General features: G+C 40.3%; 2 protein-coding genes and 1 non-coding gene across 4 annotated transcripts in view; 1 reads left to right on the top strand and 2 right to left on the bottom strand.

Annotated features, from left to right (window-relative positions):
* LOC121436927 (55 kDa erythrocyte membrane protein) overlaps window positions 1-9,126 on the top strand; it is a 32,589-nt gene extending 23,463 nt beyond the window's left edge. For both annotated transcript variants that reach the window (XM_041636822.1, XM_041636823.1), the window contains 7 exons: window positions 1,226-1,422; window positions 2,971-3,077; window positions 3,563-3,643; window positions 4,212-4,292; window positions 7,000-7,202; window positions 7,457-7,531; window positions 8,855-9,126. In XM_041636822.1, the coding sequence (XP_041492756.1) occupies window positions 1,226-1,422; window positions 2,971-3,077; window positions 3,563-3,643; window positions 4,212-4,292; window positions 7,000-7,202; window positions 7,457-7,531; window positions 8,855-9,031 (921 nt within the window). In that variant the 3' untranslated portion in view covers window positions 9,032-9,126. The remainder of the gene's footprint in view (window positions 1-1,225; window positions 1,423-2,970; window positions 3,078-3,562; window positions 3,644-4,211; window positions 4,293-6,999; window positions 7,203-7,456; window positions 7,532-8,854) is intronic.
* A 1,870-nt stretch (window positions 9,127-10,996) lies between these two features.
* On the bottom strand, window positions 10,997-22,750 carry LOC121436925 (H/ACA ribonucleoprotein complex subunit DKC1). The gene is made up of 15 exons (XM_041636820.1): window positions 22,631-22,750; window positions 21,879-21,946; window positions 21,342-21,428; window positions 19,598-19,689; window positions 19,202-19,386; window positions 18,422-18,486; window positions 17,919-18,045; window positions 17,431-17,561; window positions 16,803-16,946; window positions 14,951-15,071; window positions 13,880-13,998; window positions 13,074-13,177; window positions 12,640-12,718; window positions 11,695-11,823; window positions 10,997-11,276 (listed from the first exon to the last, which is right to left on the bottom strand). The coding sequence occupies exons 1-15, from the start codon at window positions 22,644-22,646 to the stop codon at window positions 11,211-11,213; spliced, it is 1,533 nt and encodes a 510-aa protein (XP_041492754.1). The 5' UTR covers window positions 22,647-22,750; the 3' UTR covers window positions 10,997-11,210.
* LOC121436931 lies at window positions 17,214-17,344 on the bottom strand. The gene has a single exon (XR_005972880.1). It is a non-coding gene; the product is annotated as a small nucleolar RNA SNORA36 family (small nucleolar RNA).
* Window positions 22,751-22,889: the final 139 nt, after the last annotated feature.

The following is a 22,889-nucleotide window of genomic DNA, read 5'->3' as shown; positions in this document are numbered from 1 at the left end:
AATTCTTTCTGCTCATTATTTCTTTCATTATTTGTTTGAGCTTTATTTATGCTCCTTAATGTTATTACCACAGATGACCATTGTCCAAGTTTGCTTTCTGTTCTATAACAGAACATTCTGACTTAAAGCAACTTGGGAGGAAAGGGTTTATTTCAGCTTACATTTCCAGGTCACAATGTATCCAGCTAGGGTTGAAACTCAAAGCTGGAATCTGAGGCTGGAACACAGAGGAATGCTATTTACTAGCTTGCTCTCTTGATTGCTCTCTCCTAGCTTTCTTACACTAGCCCTCTTGCCCATATGATGATGCTGGGATGATGCTGCCCATAATGGTCTGGCTCCTCCCATATCAAGTCATCAGTCAACACAATTTGTAACAGACATGGCCACAGGCCACTCTGAAGCTATTCTTCAATTGAGGTTCCCTCTTCCCAGATTACTCTAGGTTATGTCAAGTTGATTATTAAAAACTAACCAAGAAAATCAGTATTAAATTCTAATATAAATTCTTCTAGTCACTTTTTTCTATGACTTTTTTTTAAATTTTTGACCATTCTGGGTGTTATTTTGTTTAATAATGTTCTTATTTCATATAGTCAGCAGGATTGCCAAGGACATTAGATATTCTAAAAGTTGAGGTTTTGTGTGGTAATATACTCAGGAGATACTTAACCATTTATCATGAATAAATAAGTATGTCTTAGGAAATTAAATTGTTTCTAATACTTCACTCTTAAAAATAATGCTGTGATACACATGCTTATTTACATAATCATTACGAGCAGCTCGTTTTATGTAAGATAAATGCATAGTAATCAAGGTAGGGCAAAAATGTCAACGTTTGAAGATGATAAACACATTTATATTGCTAGACTGTCCTCTAGAAAAGGGTTTATCAACTTTACCATATTCATAAGAGTATCTTGTCAAGGAAACAGATCCATTTCAGATGGATGGTAGCAGATCTGTACTCTGAGATGGACAACTGAGATTCAATAGCTGGCATTTCATGGAAGATACTTTCTTATTAAAAGAATCAGTTTGGGTTCTTCTCCAAACACAACAGTAAGTAGTTAGGAACATCCAAGCTGCACATGTTTGAGTCTCTGCTACTATTCTTGCCTCATTCCTGCTCATTTCCCATTTCCTTACAGTGGGACTTTTTATGTATATGCTCTCTAGCCACTGGTGTTTTTCCTGAGGTACTCTTTGCCTTCTTTTCCAGATGTTCATGAGAGCACAGTTCGACTATGATCCCAAAAAGGACAATCTTATCCCTTGTAAGGAGGCAGGACTGAAGTTTATTACTGGAGACATTATCCAGATTATCAACAAAGATGACAGCAACTGGTGGCAGGGGCGGGTGGAAGGCTCTTCCAAGGAGTCTGCAGGATTGATCCCTTCTCCTGAGCTGCAGGAATGGTGAGCTACGTTTATGCTGGTGGAAAGCCCCTGCTGTAACTAATTGCTTAGCTTCAGAAATCTGTTTTGTGTATATTTTTCATTTTTCCTACACATATGTCCTAGTTTGCTTTATGTAATGGATAAGGAATGGTTCACAGGAGTTGATATGGTTCATTTTATGGCCATTTATTGCAGGCAAAGGAACTAGTTATAGAGCCCTCCCCCTGCTTCCTGCGTACCTTCAACCACTCGGTACTGTTTTTAAGAAAACTTCTAAAACCGGCACATTTTAAGTATGTGTCCTTTATACAGATTCTTGTCCTCTAGTCAGATTGCTCACTTAGTGCAAGGCTGCCCCACATGACCATTAGAGTGGTAGAAAAATCCATATCCACTGCCTGTGGAAAATAACATTACAACCTCAAAGATTATTAGTTCAGACCTAATTATTTCTTTTTTTGAGATTATACTATAATTACATAATTTCTCCCTTTCCTTTCTTCCTTCCAAACCTCTCATATATCCCTCTTTATACTTTTTGAAATTCATGGCCTCTTTTCACACACACACACACACACACACACACACACACACACACACACACACATTCCTAAATACATGAGTACAACCTATCCAGTTATCTATCCAATACCAAAAGGGTCAGCTCTGCAAACATACTATAGACCTTTAGTTTTAAGCCAGAATTCTATTGATCCCATTTCCAGTGATGATAAATAGCACCAAAACACGGGATGTGTTTTGTAGAAATAAATTTTAATGTTAGAGCAACAGAGGAAATACAGTGCAGACCTTGAAAATATTAGTCAAAGCCTTGAGTATGCTGTCTGTGTATTCTGGGCCATTTCAGAGCTAACACCTGGTAATGAGCATTGGAAGATCAGGAAAGGCAGATAACTTGAGAAAGACCCAGGAGGACACAATGTGAAGCTGTGGCTCATGACTTATTAATGAGGCATGAATCAAGTTAGTAGGCTGTAACAGGTATGTTTTTTTTTTTTTTTTTAAAGTGAGGATCACGTATCATAGCTCAGGCCTGTAATTCAGAATGCTCAAGACTGAGGCAGGTTCAGTGCCACCTGGGCTACATAGACCCTGTCTCAAAACAAAAGATAATACATAGAAACATCAGCATAAATTACACAATGATAGGTGGTATTCTTACTGAAGTTATTGCTTTAGCCATGTATGTGGTTATATATGCATACCTGTGCTTCATTTATAGATTAGAGTTGTTGTATATTTCTTATGGTGAAGTGAGTGTCAGACTGATTTTCCAGCTCTCAACTCAAAGGTGGAAGAATAGGCTGCACTAAGAGGGGGAGGGATTATTTTTTTTTCCACTGCCAAGTACCTGGGTGACCACATAAAACTGCAGAGAAGAAAGGAAAAGAAGTGGGTGAGGCCATCTCTGCCTGAAAAACGTTACAGAGTCAAAGAAGTAGGTCAGTCTCAAAACTTCACTACAGAAAAGAAGGTAGGTATTCTAATGTGTCACATACTTTTATACTGAGGATCTACTGAGCTTTGGTCATTTGTTTCTCACAGGAGAGTGGCAAGTGTGGCTCAATCTGCTCCAAATGAAGCTCCAAGCTGCAGTCCCTTTGGGAAGAAGAAGAAGTATAAAGACAAGTATCTGGCTAAGCACAGTTCAAGTAAGTTTTCTGTGGCTCCTTCCTCCAAGGTCCCAGTAGCATGAATGTTTCTCCACCTCTTTAACCAGAAGGAAAAAGGTGAGGATGCAGTATGTAATGGGATGTTTAGTATATAGAAAGTATTCCATTTCTTTTGGTTTTCCCTTACACATTTCATCTTCACAAACTCACTGCAGTCAGAAAGACAATCCCAATGCCTATTCTGGAAGGCTAGTAGTCTGTCCACTTTCTGCTTTGTTTTAGTATCTATCATACTTCCTTATCACATAGAAATATCCAACATCCCTCCCAGCAAACACCCCTAATTTCATGCATGGTCTCTCTCCCTTTATTTTGTTTTCTTTTTTGGAGCCAAGGCCTCAGTCCTGCACCACCACGCTCAACTGTATCTCCTTGCTGGATCAGGTGTTAGCTCCTTAACCCCAGCCAGTGCTTTACCACTCCACCTCTGAAAATTAATATGGTTTGATTTTCTTTGTCTCTAGTTTTTGACCAGTTGGATGTTGTTTCCTATGAGGAAGTTGTCCGACTCCCTGCATTCAAGAGGAAGACCCTGGTGCTGATCGGTATCTTTTCACAGCTTTGCTAATTCAAGAGCACAATTCTGTCCTTATTTCCAATCCTGTATTATGTGTCCACCCTTCTTCAAGAAAGGCAGTGAGGAAAAAATGAAGTGTGGTCTTTTGGATACTTCAACTTCATGTATTATAAAGAAGTTTCTGGATCTTACAAGTAATCTATTTGGATCCAATTCTCATTACAAATTTTTCTACTTAGCATCTAATTCTTTTAGATTAGGTTTGCTACATTTGTCCACCTATTTGGTTGGCTTACAAAATAAACAAAAAACTACACAGTAGCTGGTTCCTCTGTGGAAATAGCAATTATGTTCTACATCTTAACTTTTGAGCCTTAGAAAGACTTCTCCTCATGCAAATAGATACTAAGGAATTGAAGCTACAAGGTGGCCTCAAATCTTCTTGATGGCTCTAAGGACTGTTGTAACATCAAACTATTTTCATCTTGTAGCCACTCTGAGCACTGGGATATAGAAATCCATCTCCCATTCCCTGTATTGTTCCCACAAATGTTTTTGGATGAAAGTGATGGAAGGTTTTCTTTATCCTCACACAGGAGCCAGTGGGGTAGGTCGCAGCCATATTAAGAATGCTCTGCTCAGCCAGAATCCAGAGAAGTTTGTATACCCTGTCCCATGTAAGTATTTCTCAGGTGCCTTACAGGGGAACATTATGCCTAAGAGACAGGCAGCAATATCATATTACTGAATTTAGCATCAGTATTCTTCTGAAATGTCTTATGGTCCTGTTTTTTTAAATGTTTAATAATGAGCACTGAAATTTTAGGGAATGGGGAGATAAGTTCTTGGAAAATGTGAGGTCCTGATTACAGTCTTTGGAATACACATTGAAAAGCCTGGCATGGTGGCATGTACTTTGAACCCATGGAAGTGGAGATAGAAGATCTGTAGCTTTCTTGACTGTGCTCAAAGCCAATGAGAAGACCCTATCTTAAAAAGAAAAGAGGTGTACAGCTCCTGAGAAATGTTGCCCAACAGCTCCTTTATATATGAACATATGCACCAACACACACACAAAAAACCCTAAAAATTTAGAAACATAAACATGTACTTATGAGCAGGCTGGGGAGAGGACTGCTAACCCTAACAACATGAGTCAGATTCCTAGATCCCACATGGTAGGAGAGAACTGGCTCCTGCAGGTTGTCCTCTAACTTTCATATGCACATCATGGCATCTCTCTATCTCTCTCTCTCACACACAGACCAGTGTGTACTTATAATTGCTTGAAATAACAAAATAACTTGTTTTCTTCTTTTATTCCATATAACAGTACCTGTAGTAAACAACATTTTTTTAAAAATTATTGCCGGGCGGTGGTGGCACACACCTTTAATTCCAACTCTCAGGAAGCAGAGGCAGGCGGATCTCTGTGAATTCATTCAAGGCCAGCCTGGTCTACAGAGCAACTTGAAAGACAAGTTCCAAAGCTACACAGAGAAACCCTGACTGGAAAAAAAATTGTTGACAGAGGTTTCTGTCCCACCAGGTCCCACTCTGTTTAGTCCCAAGTAAATACACAGAGGCCTACATTAATTATAAACTGATTGACCTATTAGCTTGGGCTTCATATTAACTCTTAACTTATATCAGCCCATAATTCTCATCTGTGTTAGCCACGTGGCTTGGTACCTTTTTCAGCATGGCAGTCACATCTTGTTTGCTCTGTGTTTGGCTTCCTCTGTGTCTGGATGATGACTGTAGATTGAGCTTTCCTCTTCCCAGAATTCTTGTTGCCCCGCCTCTACTTCCTGCCTGGTCACCCCACCTATACTTCCTACCTGACTACTGGCCAGTCAGCATTTATTTAAAACACAAGTGACAGGGTACAGACTATTGTCCCATGGCACAAAATTAAGACTGTGAATGGGGGCTGGAGAGATGGCTCAGCGGTTAAGAGCCCTGCCTGCTCTTCCAAAGGTCCTGAGTTCAATTCCCAGCTACCACATGGTGGCTCACAACCATCTGTAATGTGTTCTAGTTCCCTCTTGAGGAAGAGACATGGTCAGACAAGTTCAACAGACCTGTCATATACAGGCTGCCCCCCTCATGCATGGTACAATGTGCCTTAAATCTCAGCACTGGGGAGGCAGAGGCAGGTGTATCTCTAAGTTCAAGGCCACCCTGGTCTAGGACATGAGTTTCAGGACAGCCAGAGGTACACAGAGAAACCTCTCTTGAAAAACTAAAAAGAAAAAATACTAAGCAAGAACTTTTACGTGTATTACTTTATAAATGATTTCTCAGTGTCCTCTACTGTCTACCTAATTTATCTGTTCTTTCCTTCCACCATATGTTGTTCCCAGAGTTGAACTCAGGTCATAAGCTTTCTGTGGCAAGTGCTTTTACCTACTGAGAAATTGCCAGCCCTAACATTTTAACAAAATGTTTAAATCAAACCAATGTGTTCTTCTTTCCATGTCATAAAAAAGAAACAGGGCTGGAGAGATAGCTCTGTGACTGAGTGCTTGCTGTTCTTGCAGAAGACCAGAGTTTGCTTCCCAGAACCCAACATTAGGCATTTTACAACCACCTGTACCTGCAGATCTAAGGTACAGATTTAAGGCGTTCAGTTCATCCCACAGCGCCAGTTCTGCTTGCCAAAAGTGGCCCACACACTAGGCACTCGCATTCCACGCGCCCGGCTCCATGCCAGTGAGCCGGGCTTCTTACCCATTTAAAGTTTGAGAATAGGTTGAGATTGTTTCGGCCCCAAGACCTCTAATCATTCGCTTTACCGGATAAAACTGTTCTGCGAGAGCGCCAGCTATCCTGAGGGAAACTTCAGAGGGAACCAGCTACTAGATGGTTCGATTAGTCTTTCGCCCCTATACCCAGGTTGGACGACCGATTTGCACATCAGGACCACTACGGACCTCCACCAGTTCCTCTGGCTTCGCCCTGCCCAGGCATAGTTCACCATATGCCTTATTCTGGCCTTCATGGGCATAACATACATGTGCACACACACATATAAACTATTTTTCTAAAGAAACCAGATTTCCATAAATTCTCTACCACAGCCTGTAGATTTATATTGTTTTAGCTTTCCTTTCTAAGTTTCAGTATTCCTGGGTTCGTTGGCTTTATGTAGGAAGAATGATGTAAATATTCTGCATGGGGCTGTCTCTTGAATTTTAAATATATTCTGGGTGGAAGGATTTTCTGGTCTGTACTGCGTCCTAACATCAGCCCTTCAGGAGTTCATGGGAAGAACATCTCTCTATTATATTATCTGCCCCAAACATGGGTAGGGTTTCCATACAGACACTTTGGGCCAAGCCATTAAGAGATGGCAAGGATCAAGAGAGTCCTTGTACACAGATACAACACGGCCACCAAGGAAGAATGAAGAAGATGGAAAGGAATATCACTTCATCTCAACAGAGGAAATGACAAGGAACATCTCTGCCAACGAGTTCTTGGAGTTTGGCAGCTATCAGGGCAACATGTTTGGCACTAAATTCGAAACAGTGCACCAGATTCATAAGCAGGACAAGATTGCCATCCTTGACATTGAGCCCCAGGTGAGTAGGCACACAAAGGCAAGAACAGTGGGTTCACCCATATAATGGGGGGAGGGGTGATGAAAAGTAGAGCTCCTGGAAACTTGGAAGTTCAGGTTTGCTTCCTAAATTTTTAATGGAGCCAGCCTGATGCAAGAACAGTAGTAACTGGAAACAATGCTAAGTGGTATTGGGGATTGGTAATGCTTTATTAGAAGGAATACACTTTAACAGACAGCTGGGTTTGTTGTTTCTTTTTTTCCTTCATTTCCTAGACCCTGAAGATTGTTCGGACAGCTGAGCTTTCACCTTTCATTGTGTTCATCGAACCTACTGATCAGGGCACTCAGGTGGGAAATGGGTCATGCAAGGTGGGTGGAGGTTCACTCCTTCTAGATCATGGTTAGCTGTTTCCTCCAAGGTTAAGACAAAAGGGCATGCATGCTTCATTCAAGAGATAGTAATTAAACAAGTCACGCCGTCATTGTCCTAGATAATACAGATGTTATAACTAAGATGGACAGTTGAGTAAATCTTGAATCTGATGAGACTCATGACAGAGCAGAGGGAGCTATGAAGGACAGGTGTGGCACCAGAACCACCATGGGGTACAGTATGGCTACAAAGGGAGAGGAGTCTGCAAGAGTGGCTGTTTGCTTTCCTCTATAGCATGTCATTCATTGCATTTTAAATTTTTTTGCCTATATTTTATAAGTGTGGCAAAGAGATTATTTTCTTGCTATTGAGAGTCACAATTCCACCATTTGAGGAGGGATAAAAGGAGGATCAAGAGTCCAGCGCCTTAGTTAAGTTACATAGCAAGCTCAAGGCCAATCTGGACTACTAAGAGTTTGAGGCCAGCCTGGGCTAGAGTTCAAAGTCAGAACATATATATTGAGACTGTCACACGAACAAAACAGCTGTTTGTGTTGCTTGTGTATGAATTTTCTGGCTGTCCTTAGTTCTTGTTTCCACTGGGTTAGTGGTTTCTTATCATTCAATCCTTTCTAATTCTGTACTTGGGTATTTCACTCTGATGTTAAAAGTATCCCCACCACCACTACCATGGCATGTATTTCTCTATACATTTTTACTAACGCTAAACATTGGAGCTAGAAGCCTATTGTCAATAATCTTTTTCCTTATCCTAGGATTACAACTCAGTGGTTGTTAAAAATGGCTTTTCTATGTACAAAGGGATGAGGCTTAAGTGGATGGTACTAATGAAGCCTATGCTAGGTTGCTACTGGCCTTTCAGAGGGCTCTATTTATAATTAGGATTAATTTGGGATCCTTTAGTACAGTGGTTCTCACTCAACCTGTGGGCCACAACACCTTTGGCAAACACTGTATCAATGAAAATAACTTGATGTTTAGAGGTCACAACATAAAGAACTGTTTTAGCCAGGTGGTGATGGTGCATGCCTTTAATCCCAGTTTGGGAGGCAGAGGCAGGTGGATCTTAGTTGGCCTAGTCTACAGAGCAAGTTCCAGGATAGCAAGGACTGGTTACACAGAGAAACGGTGTCTTGAAAAACAGACAAACAAAAAAAAAAAAAAGGAAAATAATAGTAGATAGGGAACCAGTTAATATAACCAGTACCTGATCAAAACCTTCCCTTGGCTGCTATGAATTGGGGCTGCTGCTTCAGCTATGGCTCTCTTCTTTGCAGACTGAAGCCCTGCAGCAGCTGCAGAAGGACTCTGAGGCCATCCGTAGTCAATATTCTCACTACTTTGACCTCTCTTTGGTGAATAATGGTGTTGATGAAACTCTTAAGAAATTGCAAGAAGCCTTTGACCAGGCTTGCAGTTCTCCACAGTGGGTACCTGTCTCCTGGGTTTACTAAGCTTACAGAATTGGAGAACCTGTTCCAGCCTCTCCCCAGCATTCGGAATGCCACCCCTCGCTTAAATCAAACAGGGCTGCTTCATCTTCTAGCTATCTGCAACTATGCGAAGTATATCAGTAGGGCTTAAGTCTTCTCACTCAGGCTACTAAAGGGCTGAAGTTTAACTTTCCTACTACCTAGATTTCAAAATGATCTCTGGAAATTGGCAGTGAGTACTATCCAATGCAACTGCTGCACAAAGCAACCGTCCTCATCCCTCTGATGCCTGAGCTTCTTCTACTCTGGATTAAGTATACTCTGAAACTTTCTAAAATGCCAAAAATCTAAAGCTGCTCTAGAGAAACCCTCCAAAGCAATAAAAAAAAATCTCTGCTATGTTAAGATGCTGGTGACCTTGTAACTACATTTCAACGTCTGCACCACAATCCCCTAAAAAGCCAGGTTTTATCTTCTTAAACCTACCAGGCAAGATGCTTTTCTGGATTTAACATAGAGGTGAGGTTCTTTACAGCAATGTCCTTGAAAAACCTGCCACTGCTACTACAGGTCTCTAAAGGCTGGTGGTTATAGAGCATAAATTATCTTCTCTAGTAGAAGCCACTGTGAGCACTTTTAAGCTTCCTATTAAGTCATACTAGAATGAATGAAAATATATCTTACAGAAACAAGAGCTGAGGGCTAGGGGTGGGACAGGCATTTCATACCTGCTTAGGCCCAGGTGCCACAAATGTTTAAAACTTCTGCTGGTATTCTTGGATTTGAACACGTTTAAGCAATTATTTGTAACACACCCCCCTGTAGTGATGAGGCAAGTAGGCCTGCTTTTCATCCGGCCTGGCTAGCTTTACACACGAAATAACAACACACTGATGTAGGTGGGTCATCTGTCTATCTGTTGCTTTCATTGGTTAATTAATAAAGAAACTGCTTGGCCTGATAGGTCAGAACATAGGTGGGTGGAGTAGACAGAATAGAATGCTGGGAAGAAGGAAAGTGAGGGCAGACGCCATAGATCCAGCCGCCAGGTCAGACATGCTGAATCTTTCCTGGTAAGCCACCATCTCGTGGTGCTATACAGATTACTAAATATGGGTTAAGCAAGATATGAGAGTTAGCCAAGAAGAGGCTAGATATAATGGGCCAGGTAGTGTTTAAATGAATACAATTTGTGTGTTGTTATTTCGGGTGTAGAGCTAGCCATGCAGGACCAAAAGCAGGCCTGCCCACAGCTCATCACTATACCCTTTCTCCCTGCTTATCCTGCAGTCCACACCATAACTGGCAGTTTCCTACCAGCAAAACAGTTATACCCCCCAGCCTCACTGACACACTACATAACACATCTACTTTGGAGAAAAATGGGTTTGTATTAATCCCCCTTGAGAGCAGCTAACTGCATGTGATAGGCCCCAAAGACACAAAATTGCCAAAGGAAAAGCAAATTTCAAATAGGACAGAGAGATTCCCATTTTTATTAAAAATATTTTCATTTCTGTTCTGCCAGCCTAAGATTATTATCAGTTAGTAAACCCAACAGAAATACTTTTAAAAAGCTACAAATCACATTCTTCTCCCAGCAATGAACAAATCCATTCTTCAAAAGAAAATGAACATTAAAACAGGAGGGTATGGGAATGCTTTGGCTCCCCCCTACAAACACAACACCACACAGAATGCTAGCCCAAGCACCATGGATACCACAAGACCAGCAAGACACATACCAGAATAGAACAGCCCTCACAGGATACTGCAGATAAGAATTCCCCAGTGAACATGGTTTAATTACATTTCTTCTTTTACTCACAGAAGGTCCTATGCTATTTTATTCAGCAGATTTAATTTTTACAAACATTAAAAAACTATCTATGGCATTGTTTAAAATGGCCACTAATAAATAGCTGCAGACAGTTACTAGGCAGTTTCATGTCTGAAGGTGTGTTCCCCCACTCAAGCAGGGGGGTCAGTGGCAAAAACCTGCTTTTCATCTTGCATATCCTTAAAACAGGACAGGACAAGATGGCCACATCCTAACCACTGAGATCACAAGTGGCAGCTAAAGTGTACCAGAACTCTGTATTCTGTTTGGGACCTCTGTTCTACTCCCTCAACAAAATGTTTTCTCAATAAGGCTTTCATTTCTTTTCCCAGCTTGACATAATGATTCAAGTTGCTTTTACTATTCAGACATATCTTCCACCACTTTTACTTTCTTCTTCTTTTTCTTTTTGCTGGTATTGCTGTCCTAAAGAAAGAAAAAAATAAGTACCCATTGCCAAAACATTTATAACTCTTCCCAAAAAAAAATCTTGTAAATTACAGACAAGTCTGTTCAGGATCTTTAAGGACATTTGGGATTAAACAAATTTTGCCTGTGAACTGCTTCTCAGTAAAGTCCTAGAGGTCTACTTTCACAAGGGCATTGAGCAATTAAGATACACTCTTCCCCACCAACCAGCAACATAATTCAAATCAAGATCCATTGCTCTAAAATGCTGGGTGCTCCTACTTGTCTGTCCACAGAGGGGCGGGGGTGTGTGGACAGATAGGAAAAATCCAAAATACAGGGCAGCCCAAAAGAGGAAATGGTGGAACCCCATTCCTGCACCACAATCCCTGTCAAAGACTCAGCCAGCACAAAGGTACCCAATGTTTACACATACCCCATGTCCAGCTTCGCCCCCACTTTCTAACACAGTTTTAGGCTTCTTATCCTTCTTATTCTTCTTTTCCTTCTTCATTAACTGGGAAACTACTGGAGAGTTCTCATCACTTTCACTCTCCCGCTTCCTCTGAGAGAAAAATAATTCATCCAGTTAGAAATGTTGGAAGTTACCAAAAAAGATTCCAAGTAAACCCAGCAGTAAATTTTGTGTCTATAGACTTGAATAGTGCCTGACTTATTAAAGATTTGAAGACAGTATCTCACTAAATAATAGTACAGAGTAAACCATGGGACATAATGGGTGTGCCAAAGCAGTTTGGGGTATAGAAGACCTTAAAAAGGCTGCCTCAGTAAACTAACTCCTTGCTCTCTTAGGTGCTCAAATAGGCACAAATCACCAGTTCAACCCACATAGCTTATTACTAGTCACCCAGGTTTCTAACTGCAGACATAACATTTGGGATTATAATGACAGTGGCCCCCAACCTTGGGGAGCCAAGTTACCAACATATTCTTCACTCTTCCTTTAAAGAGTAAGCTAGTATTGACTGAAGATCTTTGCTGGTATCTGACAATTCTGCCCCCTGCTGAGTTTACTAAGGGCCTCTGACTTCAGCACATTTATGCTACCTATCATTTAACCCAGGGTAAAGGCAAAATGTATCACACACATTCCATACAAGGTTATTGCCACAGCGGAGGTAGGAGCCTAGGTCTGATTCTTAAGCCCACACTCCCCCTACAGCAGACATAACACAACCTCAAGTATCAAACAATATTTGTGTGTGGACTACAGCATGGATAAAGCCTTCCTTGGTAGCTAAGACATTTTTTTTTATTAGTTTTCAAGACAGAGTTTCTCTATGTAGCTCTGGTACTTGCTCTGTAGACCTGACAAGCTAGCCTGGCTTAAAGCACATTTCAAACAGGTCATACCACTTACTTTTATGACTTTTACCACATCAGCAGTTAATTGAGGGGTTTGTATTGCTTCAGCAACCAGTGTTTTCCTGCCAGAATCACTGAAAGACAAAGAGGTAATATGAGGTTAAATTCATGGGAGAGCTTTCCATGGTGGTTCATCATGTCACGTGCCCTGTTATTCAGTGATACTGGGCAACCCTAAAGGGATTCTCTCCATAGTCCATACCCTGACTGGTAGGTAGGACCAAGCCTGTATAATAGTAGTTACCTAGGCTTCATAGAGCAAAAGAAGGAAAAGAAAGCTGAGCTGCAGTGTTAGGACCTATGGCCTAGCATTTAGCAGCTGCCCCCAAATAAAAGTTTCCAACTCCCCTTGGCTATCTGGTCTCCTGTCTCACTTATTATCAAAGACCAAATGGTAAGTATCACCCCAGTCCCAGGCACTATCCTTACCTGTAGTCAATGTAGTCCTGTTTCAAGGTGACAGGGGTGTTTTCTGTGGGTTTGCCATGCTTGTCCAGAAGGCCCTGCTTGATCATCATCTTCTTCTGACTTGCCTAGAGCATTTCAAACATTAGATTATTATCAATACAAGAAGTAGCCACGGGGGCTGGAGAGATGGCTCAGCGGTTAAGAGCATTGCCTGCTCTTCCAAAGGTCCTGAGTTTAATTCCCAGCAACCACATGGTGGCTCATAACCATCTGTAATGAGGTCTGGTGCCCTCTTCTGGCCTGCAGATATACACACAGACAGAATATTGTATACATAATAAATAAATAAATATTAAAAAAAGAAGTAGCCAGTATGTTCACAATATCTAACTTTACAATGGCTTGAGTGAAAAGACCTTCCCCAGATCTATGTAGCTTTAATCCCAGCACTCGGAGACAGAGGTAAGTGGATCTCTGAGTTCAAGGTCAGCATGGACTACAGAACGGGTTCCAGGACAGCTACACAGAGAAACCCTGCCCAGAAAAACCAAGAAAAACTTTTAACTGTGGATACTCCAGAAACCAAGAGACCTCCTTCACATTTGACAGTCATTGTTCACCACCCAACAGTGATGATTTAAGTAATGCCCAACTGTTTCAATCAACTATACTGAGAATCTCTAAAGTCCAAGATAGGGCATGCCTCTGCTCACCATCAATTATCTAGAGCCCCAAATAATAAAAGGCTATGGCAATGGAGACGCACAAAGAGCTGCATGAGTAACACAAATATAACCCAGCGAGGGCTACCACCCAGTACCACTTACCTTTGGACCCAAACCCCACTTCCGAGGATAAGTGTCTCTCTTCATGATCACCCTCTTTATCTTGGCTACTATACCATGATCACAGGTAGAAATCACTGCTGTAGTCATCAATGCAATAGCTGTAGGCATTAGAAAGAGAAAAAAGAATGATTTGGACATGAGTTCTACTGTTTTATGCCTTTTCAGAATTCATAAGTCCTGAACTCTATTACCTTAACTGATGCTTCTTTTGCTCAGGATGTATGTATAGAAAAAAGTCTCCACAACAGCAAGAAACATTTGAAGTAATATTAAATTTACCAAATTAAAAACTACTCAACAAAAGCAACTGAAGAAACATGTAACAAGGCATGTACCTCTGGACATGTACAGCAATGATGTATATACTGCCCTCAGGTCTATAGAACACTAAGTTGTAAGAATCTGTTTTCTGCTAGGTATCAGAATGGACTTTACACAGATATCCCACCCCCATCTATTCATAGAACTAAGACATGACTTATTTCTGGTACAAATTAGGATTATTAAATGAATAGCTTGGACTTATTGAGAAGGCCACAGAGCACTGTTAAGTTTTAAGAGATATCAATCCATTAGTAGCTAAGCCTTTACAAATTAAAGTCACTGATTCAGGCAATGGTGTCACACAACCTTTAATCCCAGCACTTGGGAGGCAGAGGCAAGTGGATCTGTGAGTTTGAGGCCAGCCTGGTCTACAGAATAAGTTCCATGACAGCCAAGACTATACAGAGAAACATTGTCTTGAAAAACCAAAAGTCACTGATATGAACTACAAGTAGTGAACTAAAATCTCTCTTTCATTCATCAGACAACCATGACTACTCTTGCTCTTCGAGTTTCACAAAAGAGCCAAGAACATATAAATGTGCAACACTTCTCCTTAATCTGTACCTGACTAACCTGTCTATTCATAAATTACCTATACAAAGCCCAGGAAACACCATTAATTAGATAAAACTGAGGGACCATGACACAGGACTGGCCCACAATAAGCCTACCTTTGAAGGTACAGAGCCCCAACTCCAGAAATGAGAGGCACCCCCTCCTTACCTATGCAGATCGCTTCCCCCTTGGTGGTAATGACCACAATCTCCTGGTTGACCTCAATGCCATCCTCATATCGGAGAACACCAGGAAGCATGATCTTGGCCCCATAGCATATTGCATTCACCTATAGAGACAGTATCACATGTGGTCCAGATGTTATTTTCCAATATTCCTGTTCCACTTCCATACCAGAACAGAGGATGACTATAAGGGGGGAGGTAGCCTGAGAGTGGGAAATAGGAATAATAGCACTGATAGTCTATCAACTACAATGGCATATGAAGGAACACAGAATAGTAACAAACACTATCATGTACTAGCACTGCTCTAAAATTTTCACATAGACTACAAAATACTAAAGGAAACTTTGAGCTCCAAACACAGATACACATATCACAAAACATACATAATAAAAATAAGAATGCTTCTTCTGTTTATTCACTGGTCTATACAAGTAGGGTATTGAATTCTACTTTTATCAGATGGCCCTAGTCCAAGGGGATCCTTGACCTTCATAGGCCCCAGGTATGCATGTGGTACAGACATACATGCACATAAAATACTCATACACATAAAACAAAATGAATCATGTCTTAGGGGGCAAGATAAATGACTTAGCAAGTAAAGGTACTACCCAAGTTTGACCATTGGAATTCACATGGTGGAGAGAACCAACTACCCTAAGTTGTCCTTGACCAACCTCCGTGCATATGCATGTACACACAAACAAATAAAGCATAATTTAAAAAAACCTGCCTCAGAGTTTTCTATCAGAGTGCTCTTGAATCTGTCAGGAAAAAACAGTGCATTTGCTAGAGATGAAGCAATAACAAACACCCAAAGCAACTTGCTAACAAAATTACCAGACCTGTTAAATCACATCCACATTTTTATATGGAATTTATTAGCCAATAATTACAAATTAAGGCCACTTCTCCAGTTCTGTGACCCCCCTGCAATGCATGTGTAAACCTCTTATCATCTTGTCTTTACTTAACTAGATCTCTTGCTGACCAATTCTAACTTCTCTTTTAAATTTACTCAGAAGCCAACAGTCTGACCCCAGCACAAGGGCATATCACATTTACACAATTATGGTTAAGCTTTTTCAGTTCCTGTTAGTGTCACACGTTAGTATTACCTCTTCAATTTTTTTCCCTTGATTATGAACTATAAGTTTTCAGAAGACTTATACATATTTTAAGATTTAAATATACAGAAATTTGTCTTTCAAAAAAATCTTATGACTAAATAACATTTATTTAAATTATTAGGACCGTTTTTGATTATAAGGTGATATAGAGAATACACAATTAAGAGCTGATGATGATCGGCTCAGTGAAGTTTGGATTATATTTTCTCAAATGATAATGTACTTCAACAGAAGCACCAATTCACTGAAATCCCTACAGGGTAAATACCATATCTCTGAAACTCTCTAGTCTTAACCTTTACCTATTGACACAATCTTTTATAGCAACTTAAATAAATCAAGATTATTTTAGGCACAGAGAGAGCAACAAATTAAAGGAAGGCATTTTTTTTTAGGTATCACTGATAGTTTAGTACTTGAACAAAATTGCTTGACAAAGACTCTTTCAATGATAGATTTACATTATTGAAATTCTACTTTAGAGTGATATACACACACATACACATACCTGGGTTTAACCTAATTTAACAAACCTAGCCATGAATGTTCCTATTACTAGTGGCACAAAGAGAAATCTATAAAACTAAAGGGGGAGGAGTAACCACAATGAAAATAAAAATACATAAATATGACTTCATATACTAACATTTCATCTTTGGAGCAACATTCTCTACAAACATGAACTTTTAATCTATAACTTACTGCACTATCTTTCATAACCAGACGTTTATGAGATGTCAGCAGCTTTTCCAAAGGGTAAACAACACGCCGCAAGTAAGTCTCATCCTTATGGTTATCATACAGCCACTGAGCATCAAGTATATCATGCATCGTCACCATATGGTCCTGAAAAACAGTCAGATAATAAATTCTGTGTCTTCATACTGTATAACAATCCATCAGACCCCCAAACTTTTTACACCTGAATGTAACTACACATTATCTTCTAGTTCAGGCTCATTATGAGACTTTGGAGTCTCCTTTGGGGTATTTGTACATGTTACCATCTTAGATCTAGGTAGGCACTCCATTTTTTGGTACTGTTAGGGATGCAACCCAGGTTGTGTGCAAATATTTGCCAAGTGCTCTTAACACTCAAGCTCTGATTAAGATTGGTATACACTAGGAAGTGTATGAATAGAGTAATACTCACTATTCAGTCATTTCCCTTAGCCAATTTCAATGTGCCAAATTTAATTAACAAAACAGGGAAGCTGCCCTGACCTGAAATCAACACTTTGAAATCTTTCATTAAACGATATAAAATAGATTTCTACCAAGGGCAGAGAGTCTAAGAATCAGTTCTAAAACTAATCCCATAATTGCATACCTTTTCACTCATGACTCCAGAACGCACCCTCCGAAGTTCCTGCATCTGACCACCAACCCCCAGTAACAAGCCAAGGTGTACACATAGTGTCCGAATGTAAGTGCCAGCTTCACAGCTCACCCAAAAGATTCCTAAGACAAACACAGAAACACAAATAGCACCTATTGTCTAGAGTAAATGCATGATTTTCCCCCTTCAACTGAACCATTATGATTAGAGAAAATCCTGGACATGGTGGTACCCAACTTTATTATCAGGAGACAGCGACAAGTGGATCTCTGTGAATTCATGGCCAACCAGAGCTACATAATGGAGAAACCCTATCTAAAACAAACTAACAAAAAGATTCGAGTTAAGAGATACAGGGAATAGTGAGTGTATGAGTACACAACATACTCAAAGCTTCTACTCATAACAGAATTCTTGAGAATGCACCCTACCTACTTAGATCTAAAACAATTAAGCCTGGTATAGGCCTAATGACCCACCTAATCTTCTTTCAGGATCATATTCTATCATTTTGCTCTCGTAGATAGTCCTCACTCGAAGCTGCCTCTTTACTGCTGCAATAAGTGGGGGTCGCTGAAACAGGGCACCTGTCAGAGTTTCTAGGGCCTAAGAACAAAGCAAAAAACAAAAAGAAATCCTATTCATTATGAGGGCTCATTTTTAAATAAGACAACGGGACATAGTTCAGGAATTTAAGGACATAATTCAAATACAAAAGTTTTTCTTTCGATAATTTAAGAGCTAAATCTTTATTTCAGTTTCCTCTTTTTCAACTGAGGAATGGCTCATCACTGATTAGAACTTCTTCCTCAGTAAAGGCATGGTCAGAAGGCACCCCTATCACCAGCTGTTCTCCTCCCAGGAGGCTCTTAAAAGGGCACAAGATCTACTAGCCAGGAAGACTTCCCTGAGTCCAGATATTTAGGAGTTCAGACACCAAAATCAACAAAGGTACCCTCCTCCCTAACTTATATAGACTTACCCTAGAAAGCTGAGTACCCCCTTCAATAGCATTGTGCAGCCGGACAATTCCCACATACTCTTTGCCTGAAAAATGACAAGAGTAGTCAGGTGTGGCCACTGAGTTTTCTGTTTTACATTATGTTCCACCACTGCCATTTTACATGGCAGAAGCAGCAGGGAATCCAAGATCATGTTTCAATAAAATCTATACTAACAGATCTCATGTTGTGCATAGAGAAGAGAAATGAAGATACTTTTTCTTGGATCAGTCATAGCACATGCCTACAAACTAAACCCAACAGTTTGGAGGCCAAGATGGGAAGACAGATTTTCAAGGCAGCATGAGCTACACAGCAAAACCTTGTCTCAAAAAAGGAAGGAAAAAAAGAACAATTATACCCACTCTTTAGAATGACTGGAAAATACCTTGCACTTTAAGAATAATTTTCTCCAGTAAAAGTGAAGGAAAGACAATTGGGAAAGAAATATAACTAGAGTTAAGCAGCAGCAAGCATGCTGGGCAGTGGAGGCAGATGCCTTTAATCCCAGCACTTACTTGGGAGGGAGAGGCCAACCTGGTCTACAGAGAAACCCTGTCTCAAAGATCAAACAAAAAACAAAAACAAACAAACAAACAAAAACAACCACCAGATTCTGTCAGAGAACAAAATTATATAGAAACCAAATTATTTTATTTTCTAGAGACGAAAGTTTCCAAGAGCCAAAATGTAGAAGTGAAACAAGTATAGAACATTTTCCAATCACTAAAAAGATAGCCCCTACTCTCTCTTCTACACACCTGCACTCTGTTGTGATTTCACCAAACGAGTGGCTCGTTCAATACACACAATTAAACAACCAGTCACTTTGGGATCTAGTGTGCCACTGTGACCTGTCTTCTCTACCCGAAGTATTCGTCGGATCCAGGCTACCACCTCATGGGAAGAGGGGTTAGAAGGCTTGTCAAGATTAATAAAACCTGTCCTAGAATAGAAAAAAAAAAGTGTTACCACCTGTTCTTGTAGTCTAAAAACAATATGAAGAGTTATAAAAAAAGCAAATAAATCACATATATAGATTATACATATTCAGGGCAAAGCTGTTTTAAGCTGCCACCATTTCCGTGAATAACTAATGTAAAAGTATTCATTTCAAAATAACTTAAGTTTGGACAGAGCCATTTCACCATGCTTACCTGATATAGTCCCCAATCTCCCTCTTCAAAGGATTTGAACCACAAGGAATCGGTGTATAGTGTGCTGTCCTTACATTTAGCTTATCAAAATTCTAGAAAACAATAATATAAGTTTAACAACACATTGATAGAAGTAAAATAAGAGTCAGTAAGTACCACTACCAACCATGGCAGTCCTTCAAGCCCATAAATGTAGTTTTGTTTCTATTATTAACACCATTATTGGTGTGATACACTATTAAGCCTTCTTATGTACTGGGGAAACTCCCAATACTATTGAGAAAAGAATAAATCTGAGAATTTAGTCAATGCTCTAAAAAAAAAAAATACTTGTGGAGGGTACTGTAAAACACAAAATAGCAGGGCTGGAAAGATGGCTCAGCTAGATGCACTGGTTGTTCCTCCAGGACCCAGGTTCAATTCCCAGCAACAACATGGCAGCTCACAATTGTCTGTACCTTCAGGTCCAGGGCATCTGACACCCTCACACAGAATATATACAGCCAAAACACTGATGTACATTAAATAAATAAACACAAAATAGCTTTGACTTTCTCAGATAAACCAAATTGAAGACAGCTGGCAATTTTCCTCAACATGGGCAGCTTGGTTCTGTTCCAGATACCTACCTACCTCTGATTTGTCTGTTTCTTTTCAGTCTCCTGACTAAAACTTAGCCACTAGTCAGGAAGAATTCACCAACTAAAAAGCCCATCTTTCATCATCAGTTTAGTTCCATTATGCCTACTACAAAGAGCAATGTTTGTTTAATTGTTTCTCCCATCTCTGTGTGCTAGCTATTTTTCCAGGGCCAACATCCAAATTCAACTTGGTTGAATGATATAAACAAACCTCACTATTTTACCAACACATGGTTTATTAAAATACTTGATGGTGTCAGTGAGATGGCTCAGTGGGTAAGGATTCCTGTTGCCTGACAATCTAAGTTCAACCTCAGGAACTCACATGTTAGTTGAGAATGGACTTCTGCAAGTTGTCCTTTAACTTTAACATGCATGTCATGTGTGGTATGCACCACCTATTTCATCCACTCTAATAAATTAATAAAAATTTCTATTTAAAAACCCCGTTTGTTAAGAGATGTCATAACTTCATAGCTAGTATCCACTTTGTGAAAATTATAAATTTTAGTTCAACCCATTATTCAATGTCACCATTAAGTCCCTAAATAATAACCATAAAATCTGTGACAATCAGGAACCGTTAAGCACACTTCATAGAATACCTGCCATAACTCAAAGCACATCATCCTAAGAGAAAATATGAGCAACTAATAGATTCAGTGAGGTTAGTTAAGTATCTAGTCCAAGGTCACATTCTATTTTGAATCTAAGGCTTCAAAATGCTCTTAGGCACTGAAACAGTCTACAAGAGATGATTTCAGAAGTGCAACTATTTAAAACTGACAGTAATGAGCATTTTGGTGACGTACTATGTTCCAGAACAATGTTGGATGAATTACAAATTAAAAATGAGTCCTTCATCTCAGATACATTGAAAAACTGCCTTAATGCTGCATCATTTGGCAGTTTTCTAAATAAAACATGCTGGCACTAAGCATTTTTTTTTTGAGACAGTCTTTCTATGTAAACCAGGCTGGCCTGGCCCACTGGGATTAAAGGTATGCATATCACCATGCCCAGCCTAGCAACAAGCACGCCTTATTAGCTGTTTAATTAAAAATATGAAATTCAAGCATTCTTCTGATACACACAGCACATACCTTTAGTAACAAGGGCCACTGAGAAGTGTCCAATTGGGCTACTCTGGATTCTGGTTTGATAAGAAATTCTTCAGCATGTTGTATTTCCTTCAAGAGAGTAGAAACATTTATCTTCCCACCTGACTTAGAACAATTCTAATACTAGGACAGAAGTGCATGCCTTTTAAAGAAACAAGAGGGAAGGGGTGTTGATTTCTGAAACTGAGTGTCACTAGGAAGTTTGAAAGAGTATTGAAAAAGGAGCTCACTAAACCTTAGGGATGATAGCAAGTTGAGTCCAAATATTTCAATAATACTGTAGGTCTGCTGATGGAATAAGTAAGAAAAATTCAGGGAGAACATTTCACCATTTAGTAAGCCGTGCATGATAGAAAACTCCTCTAGGAGTTGTTATTTCAGGTTTTTGCTGGCTCTACATAAGGACCAATAAGTGCCAACATACTGATTAATAATATTTTAAAGCATTTTCCCCCTTTAATGTGTTTAAATTATCTCTATCTCTCTCACTCAAAGCAAAGTAAAACATTTCCTACTCACAGCTACATCATCTTCTTGTAATGGCTTCCGGTCTTTTTTCTTTTTATGCTTCTTTGGCAAAGTAATTACTACAAAAAAATTTAAGATTTGGAGATTTCTTTAAAAACTAAAATAAAAGTTTAAACTTAAGTCCAAAATCAGGGCAAACAGAAGACAATATTTTTAAGTCTAGCATTACTGAAGAAAACTTAACGTTTGTGATGCCAAACACTAGATGGCTTGGCTGGTAAATGACTCTAGCACGTGTTGGTTTCTCTTCGGGTTCTCCACGTGGCTGTGGCAAGGCCAAATATACTTAGGGAAGTGCTGTTCACAGGCTGGAAAGTTCCACAAACAACCACTGCACCGTCCGTAAGGGCTTGTGATCTCTTAAAATTTTCTTGCAGGTCTGAATTACACTCGCTCCCCTGCCCCTTCCTCTGCATCTTTGCTACCTTCATTTTAGCAATATCCTGTCTAATGGCAGCAGAAATGCTATCACATCTCCTTATCACGACAGAGTCGCCTCCACGGCTGAGATGCCTTTGGAAGGGAACCGGGTGTAATCTTTTCCCGGACCTAATGGAGTCTTAGTCACTAGAGGTTCTCGCACTCGTGCATTCACCTATAGACCTAGGAACTAGCGGCGACGCGGTCAAACTGAGGGCGGGAACGCATGGAACCTCGGATCATGATACAACCTCACTATCACTAGCACACAGTTTATCAGAAAGCCGCGCAGGTCTCACGGCACGGCCACCCGTAATCCTTACCTTCTGCATCCGCCATCTTGCACCGCACCGCGTGTGTCCCGCCCAAGCAGCCACCAGCTAGGAACCACAGACTCCTACCGTCTGAAACCGGTCGGGCCCTGCAGCTAGACCCGCCCACCGTAGCACCTCCCTAAATTGGTGGGACAACAAAAAGGAAGTGGCGAGGAGGCTGGGGGGGGGGGGGGGGGGCTCGAGGAACGCGCGGGCTGTCTGCTCAATCCCATTCGCTGACTTGGCCACTGAGTTGCAAGCACGCAGG

The sequence above is a fragment of the Microtus oregoni genome, unplaced genomic scaffold (assembly GCF_018167655.1).
Source record: "Microtus oregoni isolate MIOR12 unplaced genomic scaffold, Mior012 000050F_007, whole genome shotgun sequence".
Lineage (NCBI taxonomy): Eukaryota > Metazoa > Chordata > Mammalia > Rodentia > Cricetidae > Microtus > Microtus oregoni.
The sequence above is the reverse complement of the archived record's forward strand: the minus strand, read 5'-3'. Positions and strand labels throughout refer to the sequence as shown.

What these genes read in the sequence shown, in the direction of transcription:
- LOC121436925 (XM_041636820.1), bottom strand. An exon ending in TACAAGAAGATGATGTAGCT is followed by an intron (nt 21,429 to 21,878) that starts GTGAGTAGGAAA and finishes ACTCTCTTGAAG; the next exon opens with GAAATACAACATGCTGAAGA. An exon ending in TGGTTATGAAAGATAGTGCA is followed by an intron (nt 15,072 to 16,802) that starts GTAAGTTATAGA and finishes CTGTCTCTATAG; the next exon opens with GTGAATGCAATATGCTATGG.